Source organism: Aotus nancymaae, unplaced genomic scaffold (genome assembly GCF_030222135.1).
Source record: "Aotus nancymaae isolate 86718 unplaced genomic scaffold, 86718_ANA_hifiasm-v0.15.2.pri h1tg000039l, whole genome shotgun sequence".
Classification (NCBI taxonomy): domain Eukaryota; kingdom Metazoa; phylum Chordata; class Mammalia; order Primates; family Aotidae; genus Aotus; species Aotus nancymaae.
The window spans coordinates 5,426,060-5,445,191 of NW_026988453.1; the positions used below are offsets into that span (position 1 = coordinate 5,426,060).

At 50.5% G+C, this 19,132-nt stretch overlaps 1 protein-coding gene across 1 annotated transcript in view; it reads left to right on the top strand.

The window, feature by feature from the left end:
• Positions 1 to 19,132, top strand: part of LGR6 (leucine rich repeat containing G protein-coupled receptor 6) — a 128,727-nt gene that overhangs the window by 68,619 nt on the left and 40,976 nt on the right. The window contains exons 5-6 of the mRNA XM_012459476.3: positions 11,435 to 11,650; positions 16,925 to 16,996. Of these exons, the coding sequence (XP_012314899.3) occupies positions 11,435 to 11,650; positions 16,925 to 16,996 (288 nt within the window). The remainder of the gene's footprint in view (positions 1 to 11,434; positions 11,651 to 16,924; positions 16,997 to 19,132) is intronic.

The following is a 19,132-nucleotide window of genomic DNA, read 5'->3' on the forward strand; positions in this document are numbered from 1 at the left end:
GAAGCCATAGATAATTCTGAACAAGAAACAAATAAGATTACAACGGAGGGATGATTCCGTAGTCTGTGTGAGTGGATGGACGGATGGATGAACGGAGAAATTGATGGATGGAGGGATGTGGAGGCAGGACATAGGGAGGCTGGGGAGGGGAGGGTTGAAACTACACAGGTATAACCTCTCCAATTTTCATACTGCTCACAGAGGGCCTGGGAGCTCTTGGAATGAGGGAGAAAATAGATTGTGGGAAAGACTGAAAGCCTGTGGGATGCCAGGGATGATACGGACTTTTCCCCTTTCTTCTTTCCCTTCTCCATGGTGCTTTTAGAAGTGCTGATACGTGCCTTGGTTTTCCCTGGTGCCTGCTACTACAAAGTCTGCTAGGACAGCTGTTAAGTATCTTTAAAACTCTGGAATGTCAATTCTATGCCCCAAGCTTCTGACATCACTGCCCCCTTTCTGGAGAGTCAAGTCAGGAAGATCTCCATCAGCCTCTTCCTCCACCAACCACAGCCACCCCTTGCTAGGGCAGGCAGCCAGGCCTCAAGCAACCACAGAACCCAGCTCCCAAGCACATCTCAGACAGCCCACGAAGGTCCCCAGAAACCAGCCTGATGTCTGCAATTCAATGGCTGGAGGCTGGGGGATGGATGAGATGGCTTTTTGTAGTTCCCACCCCAGGATTCCGGGATTGTCACCCACAAAGCTGGCCTTCTGCCCAGATCTGTAGGTCTGTGCCTTTGGGGGAAGCTCATAAAGGCTACACACAGAGGCACTTCCCTGCCTCCCTCCTGGAGGGTGGGTAATTATTTTTATATATTGCTGCCGAATAAAATACAAGGAATAGCTTGGAGGAATGCTCAGGTATCATCCTTTGATGTATACAAAGGAAGTACTTTATCTGCCCCCCAGGGTTCTTGCACACCCATCAATTCTCCTGACAGATGGAGGGAAAGGGGAGTTGAGGCATTAGCATAGCCTGGAGAACCAGTTGGAATTGCCTTCGTTTTAATATCCCACCTTTGATCTATTGAGAGGCTGACAGTGAGGGGAAGGATCTTATTAGATGGCATAAATCAGAGCTGATGAAATCACTTTCCTCCAACAAACTTTTCCCCTGGGTGGGGAGAGGGAGAGAAAGTGCTGCTCTAGTTCCCAGCTGCCCTTCTCCCCTCAGTTGTAAGTGGGCATGGTAAGGTTAATTCGAGGCTCCATCCACCATCACCCCTACCCCACCCCTATGGGAATCGGAGTTCTCACACCAGCTTCTGGTGGCTTAGTTGGCCTCCTCAGCTCCCCATGCTGTCACCATGGGACTGTCCCACCAGGAGTGCTCAGGCTCCAACCCCCAAACGTTGCCACTTTTGGACTCTTCAGGGTTTGTGTGCTCTGTGAGGGCCTGGTCATGTGTTCCAGATGGGGAGAGGCACTGCTGGGACTCAAGGGATGGGCCCCAAGTGTTGGATACTACCCAGGAGTGGTTCTTAGAGACCGGCATCTTCATAGTTCCTCAACCAGTGGCCCAGGAAGTGTCTCCGGGGGCTCCCCGTGGCACTGTGGAGGGAGGGTAGCAATTGATGAACACCTTCTTCTCCCAAGAGGAAAAGGGCAGGGATAGAAGAGAAGTGAACACTGAACTCAAAGAACACTGAACCCCAAACCAATGCGTTCTCTGGGTTTGCCCTCTCTTTACTCTGTGACATTGGACAAATCACTTGGTCCCTCAGGGTCCTCTTTCCTCCCTAGTGAAGTGGGGTCCCTTTTAGCTCTCACTTCCACTGCTGTGGTCTCCCCAGCAAGCAATCCTCTGAACAGCACTGAAAGTGTCTACAACTGGATCAATAAAAAACACAGACTGAATATCCATGGTGGGCAAGTTTCGGGGAGAGGGGGACACAGCCCATGTCTTCAGGGGTCTTTCCATGTAATGGAGGAGAAAAGCCACCGAAGTGGTAACTTGAGTAGAGATGCTCCGAAGTTGGCCTTTGACTGCTCCCACCTCTATCAACCGTCTTTCCCAGATCCCAATCTCTCTGGCCCAAAGCTCCCTGTTTTCCAAGTCTGTGTCTCATTTCTAGAAGTTTCTCTCAAAAAGCTGTTCTCCACTAAAAGACTACCTAATAATACTTTCCAGATTCTTTTTAGAAAAACAATAGCAGGCAGCTTCTACACTCTAAAAAAAGAATGGTATCCAAATGGTAGAATGTGGTCATCTTGAGATGCCTGGCGGGGTGGGGGATGGGGGCTGGCTACTCTGTGTCTCTGCACAGTACCACGTGTTTCTAAGTTGGCCTGCGTGGGGACACGGGGACATAGCACAGGAGAATTTGTCCAAAGAAGGCATAGACTCTTAGAAGGACAGAGCCATAGGGACTCTTGAAGCAAACCCCTCCTTGAGCAGGTGAAGACACTGATCCTGGAGAGAGGAAAGGAACTTGTCTGAAGTCATAGCGCCCTGTGTATCATAGGGAACAAGAACTTTGCCAGCCTTCACATCCCCACCCCCACCCCATCAGGGTGGTCTTTCTCAACCCAGACTTCCCAATGCCTACAATTTCAAGTTCAGATCCATAAAGCCCCCAAGGACCAGCACGCTCTCTTCCCTACTACCTTTCCCATCTGACCTGAGCCCTCACTCCCTGCCTCACCCAGGACCCTCTGCTCTAAGCACAGACAAGTTGTTCTCCTCTCCCGTGTCGTTCTTTGGTCAGTACCTCTGCGCACACCCTTCTTTGCCAGAAATGCTCATTACCTTCATCTACTTGGTGAAAATTCAGTTATTCCTCAAGACTCAACACGAATGTCCCCTCTTTACCCCTTCTAGGAAGTTTGCCCTACCTCCCTGGCTGAAGGTCCCACACCCTTCAATTCGTTCCCTCAACTCTTGGTGCACTCCATATTTAGACACAGACTCTCTTTTCCTCTCACTCTCTAACACACACACACACACACACAGTCACGATTGGTTATTTGTTAATCTTCATTGCTAGACTATGAGTTACTTGAGGGCAGGAACCAAATCTCATTCATCTCTGTATCCTTCAAGTCTTGTGTGGAGCCTGGCTAATTTCTTGTAACTGTGCCGTCCCGTACGGTAGCCACTTATGGCATGTGTCAATTAAAACAAAATTTAAAATGTGGTTCCTCAGTCATGCTGGTCACACTTCAAGAGCTCAATAGCCACATGTGCCTAGTGGCTACTGTATTGGACAGGGTGGATGCTGAGTATGTCTCTCATTTTAGAAAGCTCTGTTGAACAGTGTTGTCTTAGAGGACACCAGAGGCATGCAGCACCCAGGATGGAGGGATGACGGGTTTGGGGAGTCCTTAGCTGCTCAGACTGTATGTAGGTCCATGCCTGGTACCTGCTTGAAGGGGAGCTTCCTGGAGCTGGCTCTGGGGTCCGTCACATGGGTTCTGGGCTTGCTGACTACTTCTAGTGCAGACACACGGGTTAGCCCCCTTTCCTGCCTACAGCCCCAGTTGTCAGCCCCCTAAGGGCCTCGGCTGGGACTGCACTCCTTAACTGAGAAGGCTTCTTTTCATGAGATGGGATGGGCCTTTCAGGACAAGCTCTGATGTTCAAGTCTTGATAAGGAGAAGCCTCATCAAGAAGCCTGAATTGAGTGGTACCTTTAGAGTCAGACCAGTGGCTTCATTCCTCTGAGCCTCCTTTTCTGTGCACAAGATGGGAAGCATAAGGTTCCTACTCCACAGAGCTGGGGTGAAGATTAAATGTGATAATATATGCAAATGCTGAGCACACCTGGCAATTAGCTCGTTCTCAATAAAAAAGCTAAGGCTTTTATAAGCTAAGTCTTAGCTTTTATATTGTTTTATCAAACAACAAAGCGAATAGTCTAAGAGCGTCTCTGGAAAGAGACTGTGTGTTATTCAAGTTTGAACCCTAGAACTGAGCACAAGGCTGGCGTAATAGTAGGCACTCAATGAATGTTTATTGGATTTAATCCAATCCTATTGAATTGAAGACAAAAGGAATGATACCATCTGTAATGAGAGGTATTTCAGGCAGCCTGATAGGTAGTGAGGGAGGGATGTGGGGGCAGTAGAGCTCTATGGAAGTCCTCAGGAGACCATAAAGAGCCTTCACAGAACACAGGCTGTGTTCTCCAGGAGAGGGGCTGGGGGGGTGTCAGTTGGGGGAAGGTAGAGGCTCATGAGCACCCGTACCTGAGTTAGTGGAGTCTGTGGGTACAGAATCTGCGAGTTCCCCAGTCGGGCAAGCCCTCTTGCCAAGCAGGGCCAGGATATGCTATGGGCAGGGAGCCCCATCACCCCAATGGATCCCCATGGCCCTCCATGCAGAGGCTGGCACATGGCACTGGCGGCTGGTGCTGGTGCGGGAGAGTGGGCTCTGCCGCCTATGGAAGGCCCGGGGGCATCTCTTCACTGCTTGGCAGGTGCCAGCCTGCTCCCTGCTGGAACCCTTGCCTTTCCTGGCAGGCTCTCAGTCAGGGCTGTTGGTCCCTCCAGGCAATCAACGGCTCCCACGTGGAATATTTTCCCCACAGAATAACCATTTCCATAGTGGTTGCTTTTTTTATTTTAACTTTCAATGTTCTCCTTCCGCCCTTCATTTTCTACTCCAACCAGAGTCTGAGATGTCCCCTTCCCGACGCCCATGTTTTCTCTATTCTCTCCCTTCCTGTGGTCAACTAAAAGTCAGCCATGTAGCCAAATAGGGGTGGGGGGCTTAGAGATGAAAAAGCAGCCCTGGGGTTGGCCAGGAGCAGACACTCAGTAATCCTGTGTCAAATGAACTGTCCTCAAGGTAGCTCACCTCCCAACCTCTTTCTTCCTCTCACACACACAGTTAGGAAATGAGGACAGGAGAAGGCCGAGCCCACAGCTATTGTGGATTTTTCAGTTTGGGAGCAGAGCTGACCTCACGGGCCTGCGACCTGTGGGGCTGCCATGGCCCTGACAGCAGAAGGGACCTGCACCTGGTTTAGTGCTCTATTGCCATCTTGAGATTTTTTGTCTGTTTGTTTGTTTTGGAAATAGAGTCTTGCTCTGTTGCCCAGACTGGAGTGAAGTGGCGTGAACACAGCTCATTGCAGCCTCAACTTCTGGGATCAAACAAGCCTCCTGCCTCGGCCTCCTGAGTAGCTGGGACTACAGGAGTGTGCCACCATGCCTAGCTAATTTTTTAATTTATTCTAGAGAGGGTGTCTTGCTATTATGTCTAGGCTGGTTTCAAATTCCTGAGCTCAAGTGATCCTCTTGCCTAAAGTGCTGGGATTACAGACATGAGCCACTGTGCCTGGCTTGCAATGGTGCGATCTTGGCTCACCTCAACCTCCACATCCTAGGTTCAAGCGACTCTCCTGCCTCAGCCTCCTGAGTAGCTGGAATTACAGGCATGCACCACAGCGCCTAGCTAATTTTGTATTTTTAGTAGAGATGGAGTTTCTCCATGTAGGTCAGGCTGGTCTCAAACTCCTGACCTCAGGTGATCTACCCACCTCGGTCTCCCAAAGTGCTGGGATTACAGGCTTGAGCCATTGCGTCCGGCTCGAGATTCTTAATGATTTTAGAACACAGGTTTTTCATTCTCATTATGTAGTCAGTCCTATTAAGGAGGGGCTTAGTGATGGGCAGCTTCAAGGAGAGAGGAAGGCAGCCAGCCTGGGGTGGGAGTTTGGGCAGAGAAGCCCACCACATTCAGCAACCCGAGTTTGTGAGTCACTGGAGGAAAGCTGGGCTCAGGGAGCAGGTACTGTGGCGAGGCCCTGAGCATGGAGCTTTGCATGCATGCTTGCTTTTAAATGAATGCTTGATGACATCCATGGGTCAGCTAGAGGTCCACTCAGACCCCTGAATCTTCCCTTTTATGGTGTATTTGACTAAGAGCTGGTAGGATATAAGGTGGATTAGAGAAAGAAATTCCAGAAAGGGTCCGTTCAATTGATTTAGTCCTTATGGGCTGTAAGGACCCCTGGTTTCCAAATGGAAATATGCTTCTTGCAGCTGAGAGAGGTGTGAGTCTCTCTGTCCTTCCTTCGCTTTGGGCGAACCAGACTGGTAGAGTGAAAAGAAGCTGTGAGTTTGAGTCCCAGCTCTGCCTCTGCCTTTGGGCATTTCCCTTTATCTCTCTAGGCTTCAGCCTTCTCATAGGAGCCAAATGAAGCCAAAGGCTCCTTCAGGCTCTGATATAGTGTGATTCTTAGTGTACACTGTTGTCTTGGGTCGCTGTCAGTGAGTCATTTCTTGCTGTCTAACCTAAAGCTCTTCTGCTACGCTTGCTCCCTGTTACGTCATCTCATTTCAGTCCATCGGGACCAGGCCCCCATGTCCCCATCTCCCTGGGATGTCCTATGACCAGGCAACTGTCACACCACCTGCCCCTTGGGACTTGGAGGGAAGGGTCCCTATCCCTCCTTCCCTCCCTGCTTCAGCCTCAGCCCTTGGCTGGGGGAGTATGAGAAGCAGTTTGGCCCTTGAGAGGTTAAGCTGTTTCCCCAGAGCCTAAGCAAGCCTGAACTGGCCTTTGAGGTCCCTGCTAATCTGCCCCATTACTGCAGGTAAGAATTATAATCAGAAATCACTCAAGGGGCCCAGGCCCACGTGGGAGAACGAGAGGCGCTGTTGGGGGTTGTTGATTCTGTTCCAGAGCTTAATTGGTATAATTGCTCGCTTCTTCCTGCCAAGCCAGAGTCTGTCAGGATCACTCTCCCACCTTCGACGGGGAGCTGTTTAAAAAGGTCTTTTAGTCCCAAGCAGAGGATTCTGCTGGCTGCTCAGAGACTCCTTCAGCTCCCCACTACTCCTCTGCTGGCTGCCAGATGGCAGGAGAGCCTAGAGCCCACCTACCCCAGAGCACTAGAGATCCCAGGGGAGCCTGAACCCTGACTCGAGAGGGTGGGGGATGTCTCCAGAGAGCACCTCATTCCACCGGGAGCGGGTGGGGAGATAGTAGAAGGGACTGCTCTATAGCCAGGTGCTGACCCTTAGGTGTCCCCAAGAGTCAGAGGTTCCTGGGCACAGGGAAGAGGTGTCCAACAAGAAAAGAGAGGGGAGGCTGGTGGCGGTGGCTCACACCTGTAATCCCAGCACTTTGGGAGGCTGAGGTGGGTGGATCACCTGAGGTCAGGAATTCTAGAGCAAACATGGTGAAACCCCATCTCTACTAAAAATACAAAAAAATTAGCCAGGTGTAGTCACAGGTGCCTGCCATCCCAGCTACACGAGAGGCTGAGGCAGGAGAATCGCTTGAACCTGGGAGGCAGAGGTTGCAGTGAGCTGAGATCACACCATTGCACTCCAGCCTGGGCAGTAAGGAAAAAAAAAAAAAAAAGGAAGAGACGGAGAGAGAGAGGGGAGAGAGGAGAAAGTTGGATAGAAGCCAGCACTGCGCTGTCTTCTGCTGCCTCCTCCGCTCCCCTCTGTACTTCTTGGAGTCTCCCTCTAAGTGGGTGTTTGTCCTCACAGTCTCTGGGGTGGGCTGGTCATCAAACCATACAGCTGAGGAGACCAACACAAAAGGTTGAAGAAGGGGATCTGTGGCTACATCTGTGTGATGGAGAAGCCCACAGTCCTTCCACATCCCAGGAGCCCCTGGGTCAGGGCTGACAGATAAAATACAAATGTTGCATGAGACTTATTCAAACTTACACTTGCTTATCTGAAATTCACATTTAACTGGGCATTGTCTCAAATATTACACAGGACATATTTATGCTAAAAATAGTTATTTATCTGAAATTTAGATTTAAATGGGCAGCGTGTTTTTTCATTTGCTGTATCTGGCAGTGCTGCCCTGGGCCTGTGCCCCACCCCCAAGCACACCTGGCCTGAGTGTAAATGCCCCGACTCTCTGCTCACCCCAAATGCAGACACAGGCCTGGCCAATTTCTTCCATGTGCTCCTTCCACCTTCTTATTTTGCCAGTTTGCTTCCTTCCTTTTCTCCTTTGGTGTGTCCCAGTCCCCAAGTACCAGGAGCAGGGCTGCAAACACCACCCCTCCCCAGCCCTCGGCCGCTCCAACATGCCACTTCAGTGTATCATGAGCCAGGACAGAAGATAGATTCTCCCTGACAGAGCAGAAAGAGGCCTGGAGGCCCAGCCCATCCAGCCCTTCCCTAAGAGGCTTAGAAAGCGAAGTCCGCTGCTGAGCCAGTGCCCAGCCTGGCAGAAGTGCCCTTCCCAAGCTCTCCTGCCTATGGGTTACAGAAAATGCAGGAGACGGACTAATCAGGACCGTAGGTGACATGTGTGAGCATGAACACGCAGGTGGCTGGCAAACGTGTATACTCACGCATACGCACATCATAGCAGAGGCGACTTCCAAGTGCCGCCCGAGCTCACAGAGTCAGTTTTCCCCTTGCCCTGCCCTGCCCCACTTCCTGCCTGCCTCCCAGCACCTCCTCATGGTACATGGCCATCTTCTCAGCTCAGCCACAATCTCTGCCCTGGTGTCCCAGGCTGTCTTAGGTGAACAGGTTCTTACCCCACTTCATGCACCTTGGTGCCAGCATCACACAGTGGTGAGGCACATGAATTCTGACATTAGACAACTTGAGTTCAGATTCAAGCTCTGCAGCTTGCTAGCTGTGGGGCCTTGGGGGTCTTAATCTCTCTGTAAAATGGGGCTAATCAGAGCTACCTCAATGGCATTTTTGAGAAGATATAGGACACGCTACCTGGTGTTGTATACCTGGCATATGACAAGGACTTGATAAATGGAGACAATGATTATTACTGGTGTTATGGTTGTCACTGTAGAGATGTTCTCTGCCCTGAGCTTCTCTGCTGCCCTCCTTCAGGATTCAGGCTTCCTGGGTCTGTTAATTTACCCATTAGGTAGGCAGTAGCAGAAAGCAAGGCCTGGATCTGTGAAATGAGTCAGGCCCCAGCCCCGCCCTGGCCCCCAAATCCAGTGGGTTGCTGGGCCTTATCAATTTGACCTCTTAAGGGTATCTGGAATCTGTGTTCCCTTCCCCCATCCACCCTGGACCTGCATTCTCTTCCCTTGAGGCCCTCATTCATGACACCCCACTTCCCAACTCTCCTTGTTGAAATTCTACCCTCCCTTAAGAGGCCATCTCAAACGTGACTTCTTCTGTGTGGTCCTAAGCAGGACTCAGTGCTTAGGTATCTGTCTGTGGTCTCTGGAAAATCTGGGACCAAGATGCTGCCCCCATGGAAAGAGCCTTCCCAGGGTCAGGAGGAGAGTCTGGGCATCTGCTGGGTGGGCATCTGCCGATGGGGGAAAACGGGAGGTGAGAGCCCTCACCACAATAGAATGGGGTGTCAAAGCAGGACAGCCAGGATCCCTGACCATCCCTGATAAGGGGAGCTGTCCTGGTCTCCTCTAGCTTACTTGTGTGCTTGGTCAGGCCATCAGTTTGAGGCTTGGAAGCCGAGGATTCAGAGAGCATTTATTCACTCATTTATTAAAAAACATTGAGAGCCATCTGCAAACTAGGCATCATGCTAAGTGCTGGGAGTTCACAGCTGAACGGAGTGCCTGCTATGGTCATATATGCAGGAGGTTGAGGTAGAGCCCTCATCTTCTGGAGTAATGATCAAATCTAAGAACAAGGGCTCTCAGGACCAGCTGAACACTAATCACAGCAGGAAATGGCTTTCTGTATCCTCATTCAGTCTTCCTCTCTTCTCCGGCCATCCAGGCTCATTAGACCAAAGCGTCAGATCTGGAAAACCTAGATCAGTGCTTTAAAAACATTATTGTGCTGATGAATCAATGAATCACCTGGATGTCAGGTTAAACTCCAGGTTCTGATTTAGTATGTCTGGGGTGGGGCCTAAGATTCTGCATTTCGAACAAGCTTCCAGGTGATGCTGGAGCTGATGGTCCATGGGAGTCCACATTTCTACAAAGCTCCCCATGGGGGTTCAGCCACAGACCATCAAGGGTATGACGGCCACCACTAGAGAACCATGTCTAAGGTGGCAGGCCTTGCCAGCAGAGGGCACTCACTGAAGGGCTATTGGTCCCATCATGGCAGGTTTGATGTGGGTGGGAAGTCTTTCCTAATTACGGCTTTCAAGAGGTGTCCTGGTCAATGTGCTTTCACACCCAAGACTGCAGTGTTGGCCCATCCAGCCACGGCCCCCTTGCTGGTGAGCTAGGGGTGTCTCCCAATGGTGCTTGAGGTCTTCACAGAGACTCTCTCTGTGAAGTGAGATGCTTAGGGAAAAGCACTGGTGAGATGCTTAGGGAAAAGACAGAAACACTGCTGGACCTTCTACAAGTGGACTTGTGCTGTTGGGATGAAAGAAGATCACCCATCCCACCCTACTGACCACATCACTTGTTCTTTGGGTTCAGGATGAGGGGCTGTAGGGCCTTTGTGGATAAGCTGGGTTTCCATGGCTTACATGCCATACGGCTATGTGGGAGGACCATGGCTCAGTGCTAAGCCTTGATCCTAGATAGGAAAGTCCAGCAATAGATCCATGGTCACAGGTCAGTTTTTCTGGTCCCTGTGAGACCGTCTGCTTAGAGCAATAGAGGTTCAGCCCAAGTCCCAACCTGGGACTCGGAGACAGTAGCAAATTGATAAAGGCTATCATGGCCTGGGCACATCTGTGAAAAGCTAAGGTTGAAAGTCTCCTTGTTTTGCTGGGCTGCCAAGATCTTCTAGGGCTCCCATCAGTAGTCCTCGTGTCACCCTAGAATCGCTGGTTATCACCCACCATCTGTTCACCTGTTCTGAGAGGCAGCTCATCAAGAACTTCAGCTGTGGCATGCAGGAACCTCCCAGAGGTCATCAACTGAGCGAGAAGCCCCAAGACTTTATTAGGAGCCCCTTGGCCCCTGGGCCCTTGAACAGACAAGGAACAGGTGGTGCTAGGGTTGGGTGACAGGGACTGGCTTACATTTTTGGGGAGGCAGTTTTCTTTGGTTTGGTTCAGAGGGCATTCTCTCTGCCAATGCTGGGAATATCTCCATCATATGGTCTTGGACAGTCACAGAAGGGTTAGGAAGGTGAAGGTCACACTCAGAGAGTAAGGATACTATGGCATAGATTTGGAAGTGTGGGAGTATGGATGTGAAGGGGAACACTGGGTATCCACGAACAGGTTATGGGTTCAGCCTTGGGTCTGAGAGGAAGAGGTGGGGCCATTCTTAGAAACGTGAGGCATAGAGGATCAAGAACTGTGGGATGGTGGGAGGTGGAGGTTGCAGTGAGCCGAGGTCACACCACTGCATTCCAGCCTGGGCAACGGAGCGATACTCTGTCTCAAAAAAAAAGAACTATGGGTTGGAATGGAGCCAAATATGGAAACTTGAAGAGGTGCGATACAGGATACTTGGTGGCCAAGTCACAACTTTAGTCCCAGGGAATCTCAAAGGCCCTGTTGAGGGCCTAGCTGGCCCAGTCTAGCCCCAAAGCTTGGTCTGCATCTTGCCCTGGACTGACCCCTCTCCATCCTCTCTTCCACCAGGCGCCTAGATGCCAACCTCATCTCCCTGGTCCCGGAGAGGAGCTTTGAGGGGCTGTCCTCCCTCCGCCACCTCTGGCTGGACGACAATGCGCTCACGGAGATCCCTGTCAGGGCCCTCAACAACCTCCCTGCCCTGCAGGCCATGACCCTGGCCCTCAACCGCATCAGCCACATCCCTGACTACGCCTTCCAGAACCTCACCAGCCTTGTGGTGCTGTGAGTGCTGCTCCGTTCCCCATCCCCAGTGGGGTCCTGCTGGGGGCTGGGGCTGCATGTTTACCTGAGTTGGATTAGAGCCTGGCTCGCTTTGCTCTTCTCTGCATGTTGCTAAATCTTCTGGCCTCCCTTTGGAAAAAGATGAGGATGACCGTTCCCTGTTGATCCCGTAGGGTTATCATGAAATCGAATGACATGAGAGCTTGAAAAGTGCTCTGAGATTCACTAAAGGGTCAGGGTATTATAATCAGAAAATAGGAATTAAGCTATTATTTTCTTGCCATGCAGATATAATAACGATACCATGCTAATTGGAATATAAATCAAGAATTTCTTAAGTAATGCCTATCGTATTTGACAATCAGATGATGCAGTCATATGCTTTGGCACAGGGATGGGGTAAATTCATCTCATTTCCCAGGCCTTAAGAAGCAGAGAAAAGCCATCACTTGTAATTAGACGGCAAAGCCCCATCACAGTAATTACCTGGGAGATAGCATCCCTGGCAGGAATTGGGGACTGGAGTTAACTCTGCCTTCCCAGTAGGAACTTTAGAGGGCAAATTAGCTCCCAGCTAATTGCTATGAATGATTGGTAAGTTCATAGGATAATTACTAAAAGGGCTTGGAGGTCATGTATAATTGCTTTGGGTTACACACTAATTGCTGCAGGAACATGGCTTAGGAACATGCGTGTTAGTGGCTCTACTGAGTGGTAACATTGCCCCACCCCTACCCCGCTGCTTTTGGAGATCTGGCATGGTTTTCTAAGCCAGGGAATGGATGATGCCTAGTTCCATTTGAGCGAAGAAAAGGCAGGCACCAGTTTGTTTGTCTAATTCCCTGTCCTGAGAAGCTGAAGAACCAAGATGAATATCCTTGTGGACTACGTTCTTGTGTCAGGATGCCACACCCTCTGTTCTTCTAGGAGTCATGAGGTGGGGGATATTTATAGAGGTAAACAGAACAAGGTGATTGGTTCTAGCTTTGGTGATAGCCCCGTGACATTGTGAGGGGATGGGGTCAGGCCTCTATGAGGGATAAGATTACTGAAAAATGCCGGGTGCAGTGGCTCACGCCTGTAATCCTAATATTTTAGGAGGCCAAGGAGGGCAGATCACCTGAGGTTGGGAGTTCGAGACCAGCCTGACCAACATGGAGAAACCCCATCTCTACTAAGAATACAAAATTAGCCAGGCATGGTAGTGCATGCTGGTAATCCCAGCTACTTGGGCGGCTAAAGCAGGAGAATCACTTGAACCCAGAAGGCAGAGGTTGCCATGAGCAGAGATGGCGCCACTGCACTCCAACCTGGGCCGCAAGAGCAAAACCCCATTTCAAAAAAAAAAAAAGATTACTGGAGAAATAAGAACTTCATAGTTAGTCCCAGATGAATGAGCAGAAGCAGGCATTTATTGAGCCCCTATGTGGCGTACTGAAAACTCAAAAAACTGAGGTATAGCCACTGCCCCCGAGGGGTTTTCAGTCCAGTTGAAACAGCAGAATAAATATGGGGAAAAAATAATGCATGTTATAGTGTAACTTATTCTAACACAGCCAGATGACAAACTCAGACTTGTAGCAACACAGGTATGGTGAGAAGGCTGAGGTGGAGGAAAGGGAGGCTTCCTGGGGGAGGCGGGGTGGGGTCTGGACCTGGAAAGATGAAGTGAAGAGAATGGGGGCGTTCCAAGCAGATAGCGTTAAAGACACGGAGGGAGAGTAAGCATGTTTGGCTGCCAGTGACCAGACCAGTCTGGCTGAAGCAGAGGGTCCTGTGCAGAGCTCGGGAGAAGAAGCTGGAAAGGTGCATGCTGGGACTTGCAACATCAGTGCAGGGAGCTTGGCTTCTATCTGCCCATGTGGGAGGGAAGCTTGAAGGTTTTCAGGCAAGGGTTAAAAGGGACTAGTTTAGGAAGATTAATTTGAAGGCTGGATTGGAACCAAAGCAGGCTGGGGACAGGAAGGTCAGTTCAGAGGCTCTTGGTATCAATCAAAGTCTAGTTAGTTTAAGGAGGTGACAGAAAGGATGGAAGGGAAGGCATGACTGTGAGGGCTGTTTGAAGGAAGCATTGACCTGATCGAGAGATTTTCAAAGGGTAGAAAACCAAGAAGAAGGGGAGTCATGGATGACTCCAAGGTTTGGGCGGGAGCCAGGAACTGGCTTGTAAGTCAGGCCTGTTATAGATCTAGGAGAGATGGGGAGGGGCCCACTGAGGACAATGAGGAACCAGGAACTAAGGAAAGAAAACCTGCTAGTGCAGGAACAAAGCTGATAGAGGAAAACTGGTCCCTTTGCATGGGGAGAGGCCAGAAACATTACCCCTTAGTCCTAATCTTTTTTTTTTTTTTGAGACAGAGTCTTGCTCTGTTGCCTAGCTGGAGTGCAGTGACGCAACCTTGGCTCACTACAACCTCTGCCTCCCGGGTTTAAGCAATTCTTCTGCCTCAGCCTCCCAAGTAGCTGGGACTACAGGCGTGCGCCACCACACCAAGCTAATTTTTGTATTTTTAGTAGAGACGGGGTTTCACCATGTTGGCCAGGATGGCCTCAATCTCTTGACCCTGTGATCTGCCCGCCTTAGCCTCCCAAAGTGCTGGGATTACAGGCATGAGTCACCGCGCCTGGCCTACCTCTTAGTCCTTCACCTGCCTCCAACTCATGGGATGAAAGAGAGAGGCTTCTAGCAGGAGGTGACCCGTGAAGTGGACAGGAGGCTGAGGAATGCTGTCCAGGGACTATGGGATGAGCTGTAGGAAGGTCCAGGAGGAAGATGAGGAAGACTGGATATGATGGGAAGGAAGAAAGACATTTGGTTCAAATCAAGGGGTGGACAGGGGCCTGGCTGGAGGTATGAGCAGGCAAGCAAGGTGGAGGAGAAGGGGCTTCTCTTAAACCCAAAGCCTTAAATTTCATCATCATCAGGCTGCTCTGCCACATGTGAAACCCCATGCCCCGCCACTACCACTGCTCTGGCACCAGCAGGACCCCTAGGTAGCACTCAGTTGGACAGCAGCGGTGTCATGTGTGTAATCTGGACTATAAGCCCCAACACCTCCCCAAACTGGGCCCTTGGAGGTGCCCAAGATACCAGGGCTGAATGAATGGTTTAGGGGAGGGAGTTGGAGACCTGGAGCTGGATGTTTAGTTGAGATGGTCTGGACCTGATACACTGGGGGAAGCAGAAGGGGGTGGAAAATGGAGATGGGATTTCAACAGGAGGCAGGAAGAATGATAGAGTTTGATGACAACTGGGATATAGGTGTGAAAGAAATTGGAAGAATTAAAACTCCTTGGTAAGGGGAGATCACTCCCAGAAGGCAGTTTTCCCCCATTGGATCAGAAGCTCCCTGGGGACAGGAGTCTGTCTCCTGAACTGGAACCTCGTGGAGCAGGTGGGGAACAATGGGGAAGACAGACAGAAGCTTTAAATCCCCAGGCTCACGGGAGTCCCATCCTTACCTATCTATGTTGGGTGAGGCTGTCCCTTGACTTTATATTTGAACAACGACTTAGAAGCCAGCCTGATTTTTTCCCACTTGTCAGTGATTTCCTTCTTCCTCCTGAAGATGTTTTTAAATTCTTGAATTTAATAGTTTAACTAGAATATGTCACAATATAGAAGATTTAGCATCCAGTTATCCTGGAACAATGTATGCTTTTGAGCTGCAGATTCCATTTTCATCATCTTACGGAATTTTTTGTATTACGTCTTTGAATACATCTTCAGTCTCGTTTTTGGATTCTCTGCCCCAGAAACATCAATCATGCTTGTGTTAAATCACCTTTATGTCTTCAGCATTTAGTTTTTGTTTTAATGTTTTTGTCTCATTTAACCATAGTCACCATGATTATCTCAAGTTTTCTCTCTGATACCAATTCAATTTTTAGCAGTGTCTACACTGTCCCTTGCTTTAAATTTATTGACTAGTTTTGTTTGTTTGTTTGTTTATTTTTGAGATAGAGTCTTGCTGTGTCACCCAGGCTGGAGTGCAATGGCACAATCTTTGCTCACTGCAACCTCCACTTCCTGGGTTTAAGTGAGTCTCCTGCCTCAGCCTCCCCAATAGCTGGGACTACAGGTGCCTGCCACCATGCCTGGCTAATTTTTGTATTTTTAGTAGAGTTGGGGTTTCACTATGTTGGCCAGGCTGGTCTTGAACTCCTGACATCGTGATCCGCCCACCTTGGCCTCCCAAAGTGCTGGGATTACAGGCATGAGCCACCATGCCTGGCCTACCCCTTAGTCCTTCACCTGCCTCCAACTCATGGGATGGAAGAGAGAGGCTTTTAGCAGGAAGTGACCTGTGAAGTGGACAGGAGGCTGAGGAATGCTGTCCAGGCCCTTGACTAGTTTTTTTTTTAGTGATGTAGTGTTGGTCCTCAACTTATTTCCTTAATCTACTGTGCCATTTTTCCTTTCATTCGAGAAGATTTATCTTTGAAATACTGTTTTACTGGATTGCTTTGTAGCAGTAGGCTATTGTGATACACTTCGTTGTGTACCTGGTTCACTAGTTATCTTTTCTTCTAGCCTTGAAGCTTTGCCTCCTCTTCTTGCTCTCTGTTTCCCTGTTGCATGTTTTCATAATTTCCATGCAATGTCGTTTTTTTCTGGCTTATGCTTGGATAGCTCTGTCCAGTTGTTCAAGTTGTATCACCTTGGGCCCCCCTTTGCCTGGAATGCCCTTCCCTCTGCTTGCTCAGTTCACCTGTCCTTCAAGGCCCTGCTCTGGATCACCACCTCTATAAAGCCTTCCTTGATTCCTCCTGCCTCACCAATCTCCCTCTTCTCTGAGCGTGTCTGCAGCCCTCTCCAGTTGTAACAGAAAGCTTCGCCTTTAATTATATGTTGTCTGCAGCGGTTTGCTGTTGGCTCCCGTAAGTACGTCTGGCCACTGAGTCAGGCAGGCTGGGTCCTGCAGAGCCCGGCCATAGAAAAAGCCTCAGACTTGAGCCCCTCTGACATCAGGCCTGTCTCCTAGAGCTTAGGGGGAGCCTGGTTTAGCCTTGGCCTGGGGCTCTCCTCGCCCTTTTTCCTTCAATAGGAAATCAAAACGGGGTAGCCTGTGGTCAATCCAGCCTTGGAGACTGTGGCTTCAGAAGTCAGTCTTGGCCAGTCATTTTGTTCCTGGAAACAAAGGGATGGACCATTAGGGTCATTCTGTCCATGCTTCTGCCTCCACTTTCCCACTCATGCCACCGTGTGCTCTTCCATCCCTGGGCCCCAGTGCCACTGGCGCCCATTCTGATACGTCTTTTCTTCCTGTGCAGGCATTTGCATAACAACCGCATCCGGCATCTGGGGACCCACAGCTTCGAGGGGCTGCACAATCTGGAGACACTGTGAGTTTTGAGGTCTTGGTCAAACTCTGTCTGCCTGGTGATGAAAGCCTGGAGTCCTGGAGTCCTGGAGTGAGGGGAGCGCACAGAGGGAAGGGCCAGCAGGCCTGGGATGCTGGGGTCTGGTCCCGGGCTTGTTCACCCACATGCCCCTCCCTGGCACTTTCCCTGGAATATCACTGAGAATGAATTTCTTCCTCCTTCAAGTGGTCAGAATGTGCCCTCTGGGAGTTCAGAATGGCCCAGGGAGGGAGTAGGATCTTGGGATCTCCCTGCAGGCAGAAACCACTAAAATAATGAAAATTCTGGACAGAAATGGGAATCGCAAGAAGCTCGAGGAATTAGAATATGAAGCCCCAGGAATAGAAGGCATGGGGGCGGGGCTGGGGCTGACTTGATGGCAGTTTTGACATCTGTGTAAGGGTGGCTGCTGACGGAAGGGAGAGTAATACCACAGAGTAATGTTGGGACTGTTTGCCAATTGATCTAACTAGCTAAATGATTAATGGGGAGATGGCCCATTCAGTGCTCCAGCCTGACTATAAAAAGCACCCAAGCTGTTGACTCTCAAAAAGCCATATTATTCACACATCATCATCCTGGAATTCAGTTAAGGTCAGAATGCACCCAAAACCTCCCATCATTTCCTCTGGAGTCCTGCCAGCCCCCGCACAGTGGGCTGAGTGGGCCCCACTTGAGCAAACAACTGGCTGGGCTAAGTGTGGCCGTCGCTGCCAGCTGGGGTCCCTCAGCTCCCATGAGGGAGCTGGCTGCCACGGCCACCTGGTACAGGCCTGGGAAAGGGGCAGTGGGAGAGAAGGACCCCCAAGTCACCAAGTGTGAGCCACTGAGGTTGGGGCAGAGCTCATGGTGTCAGGGGATGGTCCGTTTCTCTTGCCCCCCACTTGCTCCACCTCACCCTCCATAACCAACCCCCCTTATTCTCCACCCAACCCACATATACTCCAGGACATCACTCCTGAGGTGAGGGGTTTTCAAGAATCCAAAGCAGCAGAGGAGAAAATGCTGAAAGCCAGACTGTGACCTGGGAAGCAACTTATTGGAGAAAACCACTGGGCAAAACCTATCCCAGGAGGCCTGGGCTGACGGCATTTGTGGTGGTGCAGGGAAAAGGAATGGGGAGGCTGAACCCAAGCTCCACTTTTTCCCTCTGGCCACAAGACCCAGGAGTGTGGCTGCTTTATTTGCTCAGCCTGAAGCAGGAGAAATGGCAGAGCCAGCCCAGCTTTGCCGGCATGCTCACCCTCCAGAAGGCTGAGGGCTGAGGTGTGGGCGACAAGCTCCAGCTTGGAGGCAGGAAAATCGGAACCTCTCCCTGCCACTGTGCGTGACTTGGGTTACGTGTTCCTCCCTCTCTAGCTGTCATAGACAGCTGGACAGTTAACTCTGGGCAGTCTAACCCACTCAATCAACATCTGAGAAAACTGATGTCCGAGGAGGTGGCATGACCCGCCCAGAGTTACTCCCTCAGTTAGAGACAGAGCGGACCTAGGGTGTGTTAACGAGAAAACATGCATGAAAGTCCCTTGGGTACAGCCTGCTGTCCTTTTTTGTCTGGGTCAGATGTGAACTGTGTAAGCCTGCTATGTGCCAGCTGTTTGGGGGGATCCTAGACGTAAGAGATGCTCACTACCCTGCAAAAGCCTGTGCCCCCACAGCCACCCTCCCTCAAGAGATACGAGAGCTTTTAGGGCAGTGTTTGGAGTTGCCATGCATGAGCAGGGCAGTGCATGAGCAGGAGTCCAAGGCCATGGGCCCTGGAGTGTGGGCGCTGTTAGCTCTGCTGGGAAATCAGTTGGGGAGGGGGTACATATACCGGCTGTGGGTTGGCACCTCTAAAAAGCCAACTAGCTGCTGTTTCTTCACTTTTGGGGCACACTGCCTAATTCTTTCTCAATTAGCCAATGGATTGCCGAGCAGGGCATTTGGCTCAGCTGGTGCTGGCTGAATTACAGAGCAATCCTGCCGCTAAGCGCCCACTGTACCTTTCATCTACGGGAGCACTTGGTTCCATCACACAAAGCCCAGGGCCTGCACCCACTTTACCAATGGGAAAGCCGAGGCTAGGAGCCTGGTAGCAAAGCCCTTGGCATCAGACAGGCTGGGGTCCAATGCCAA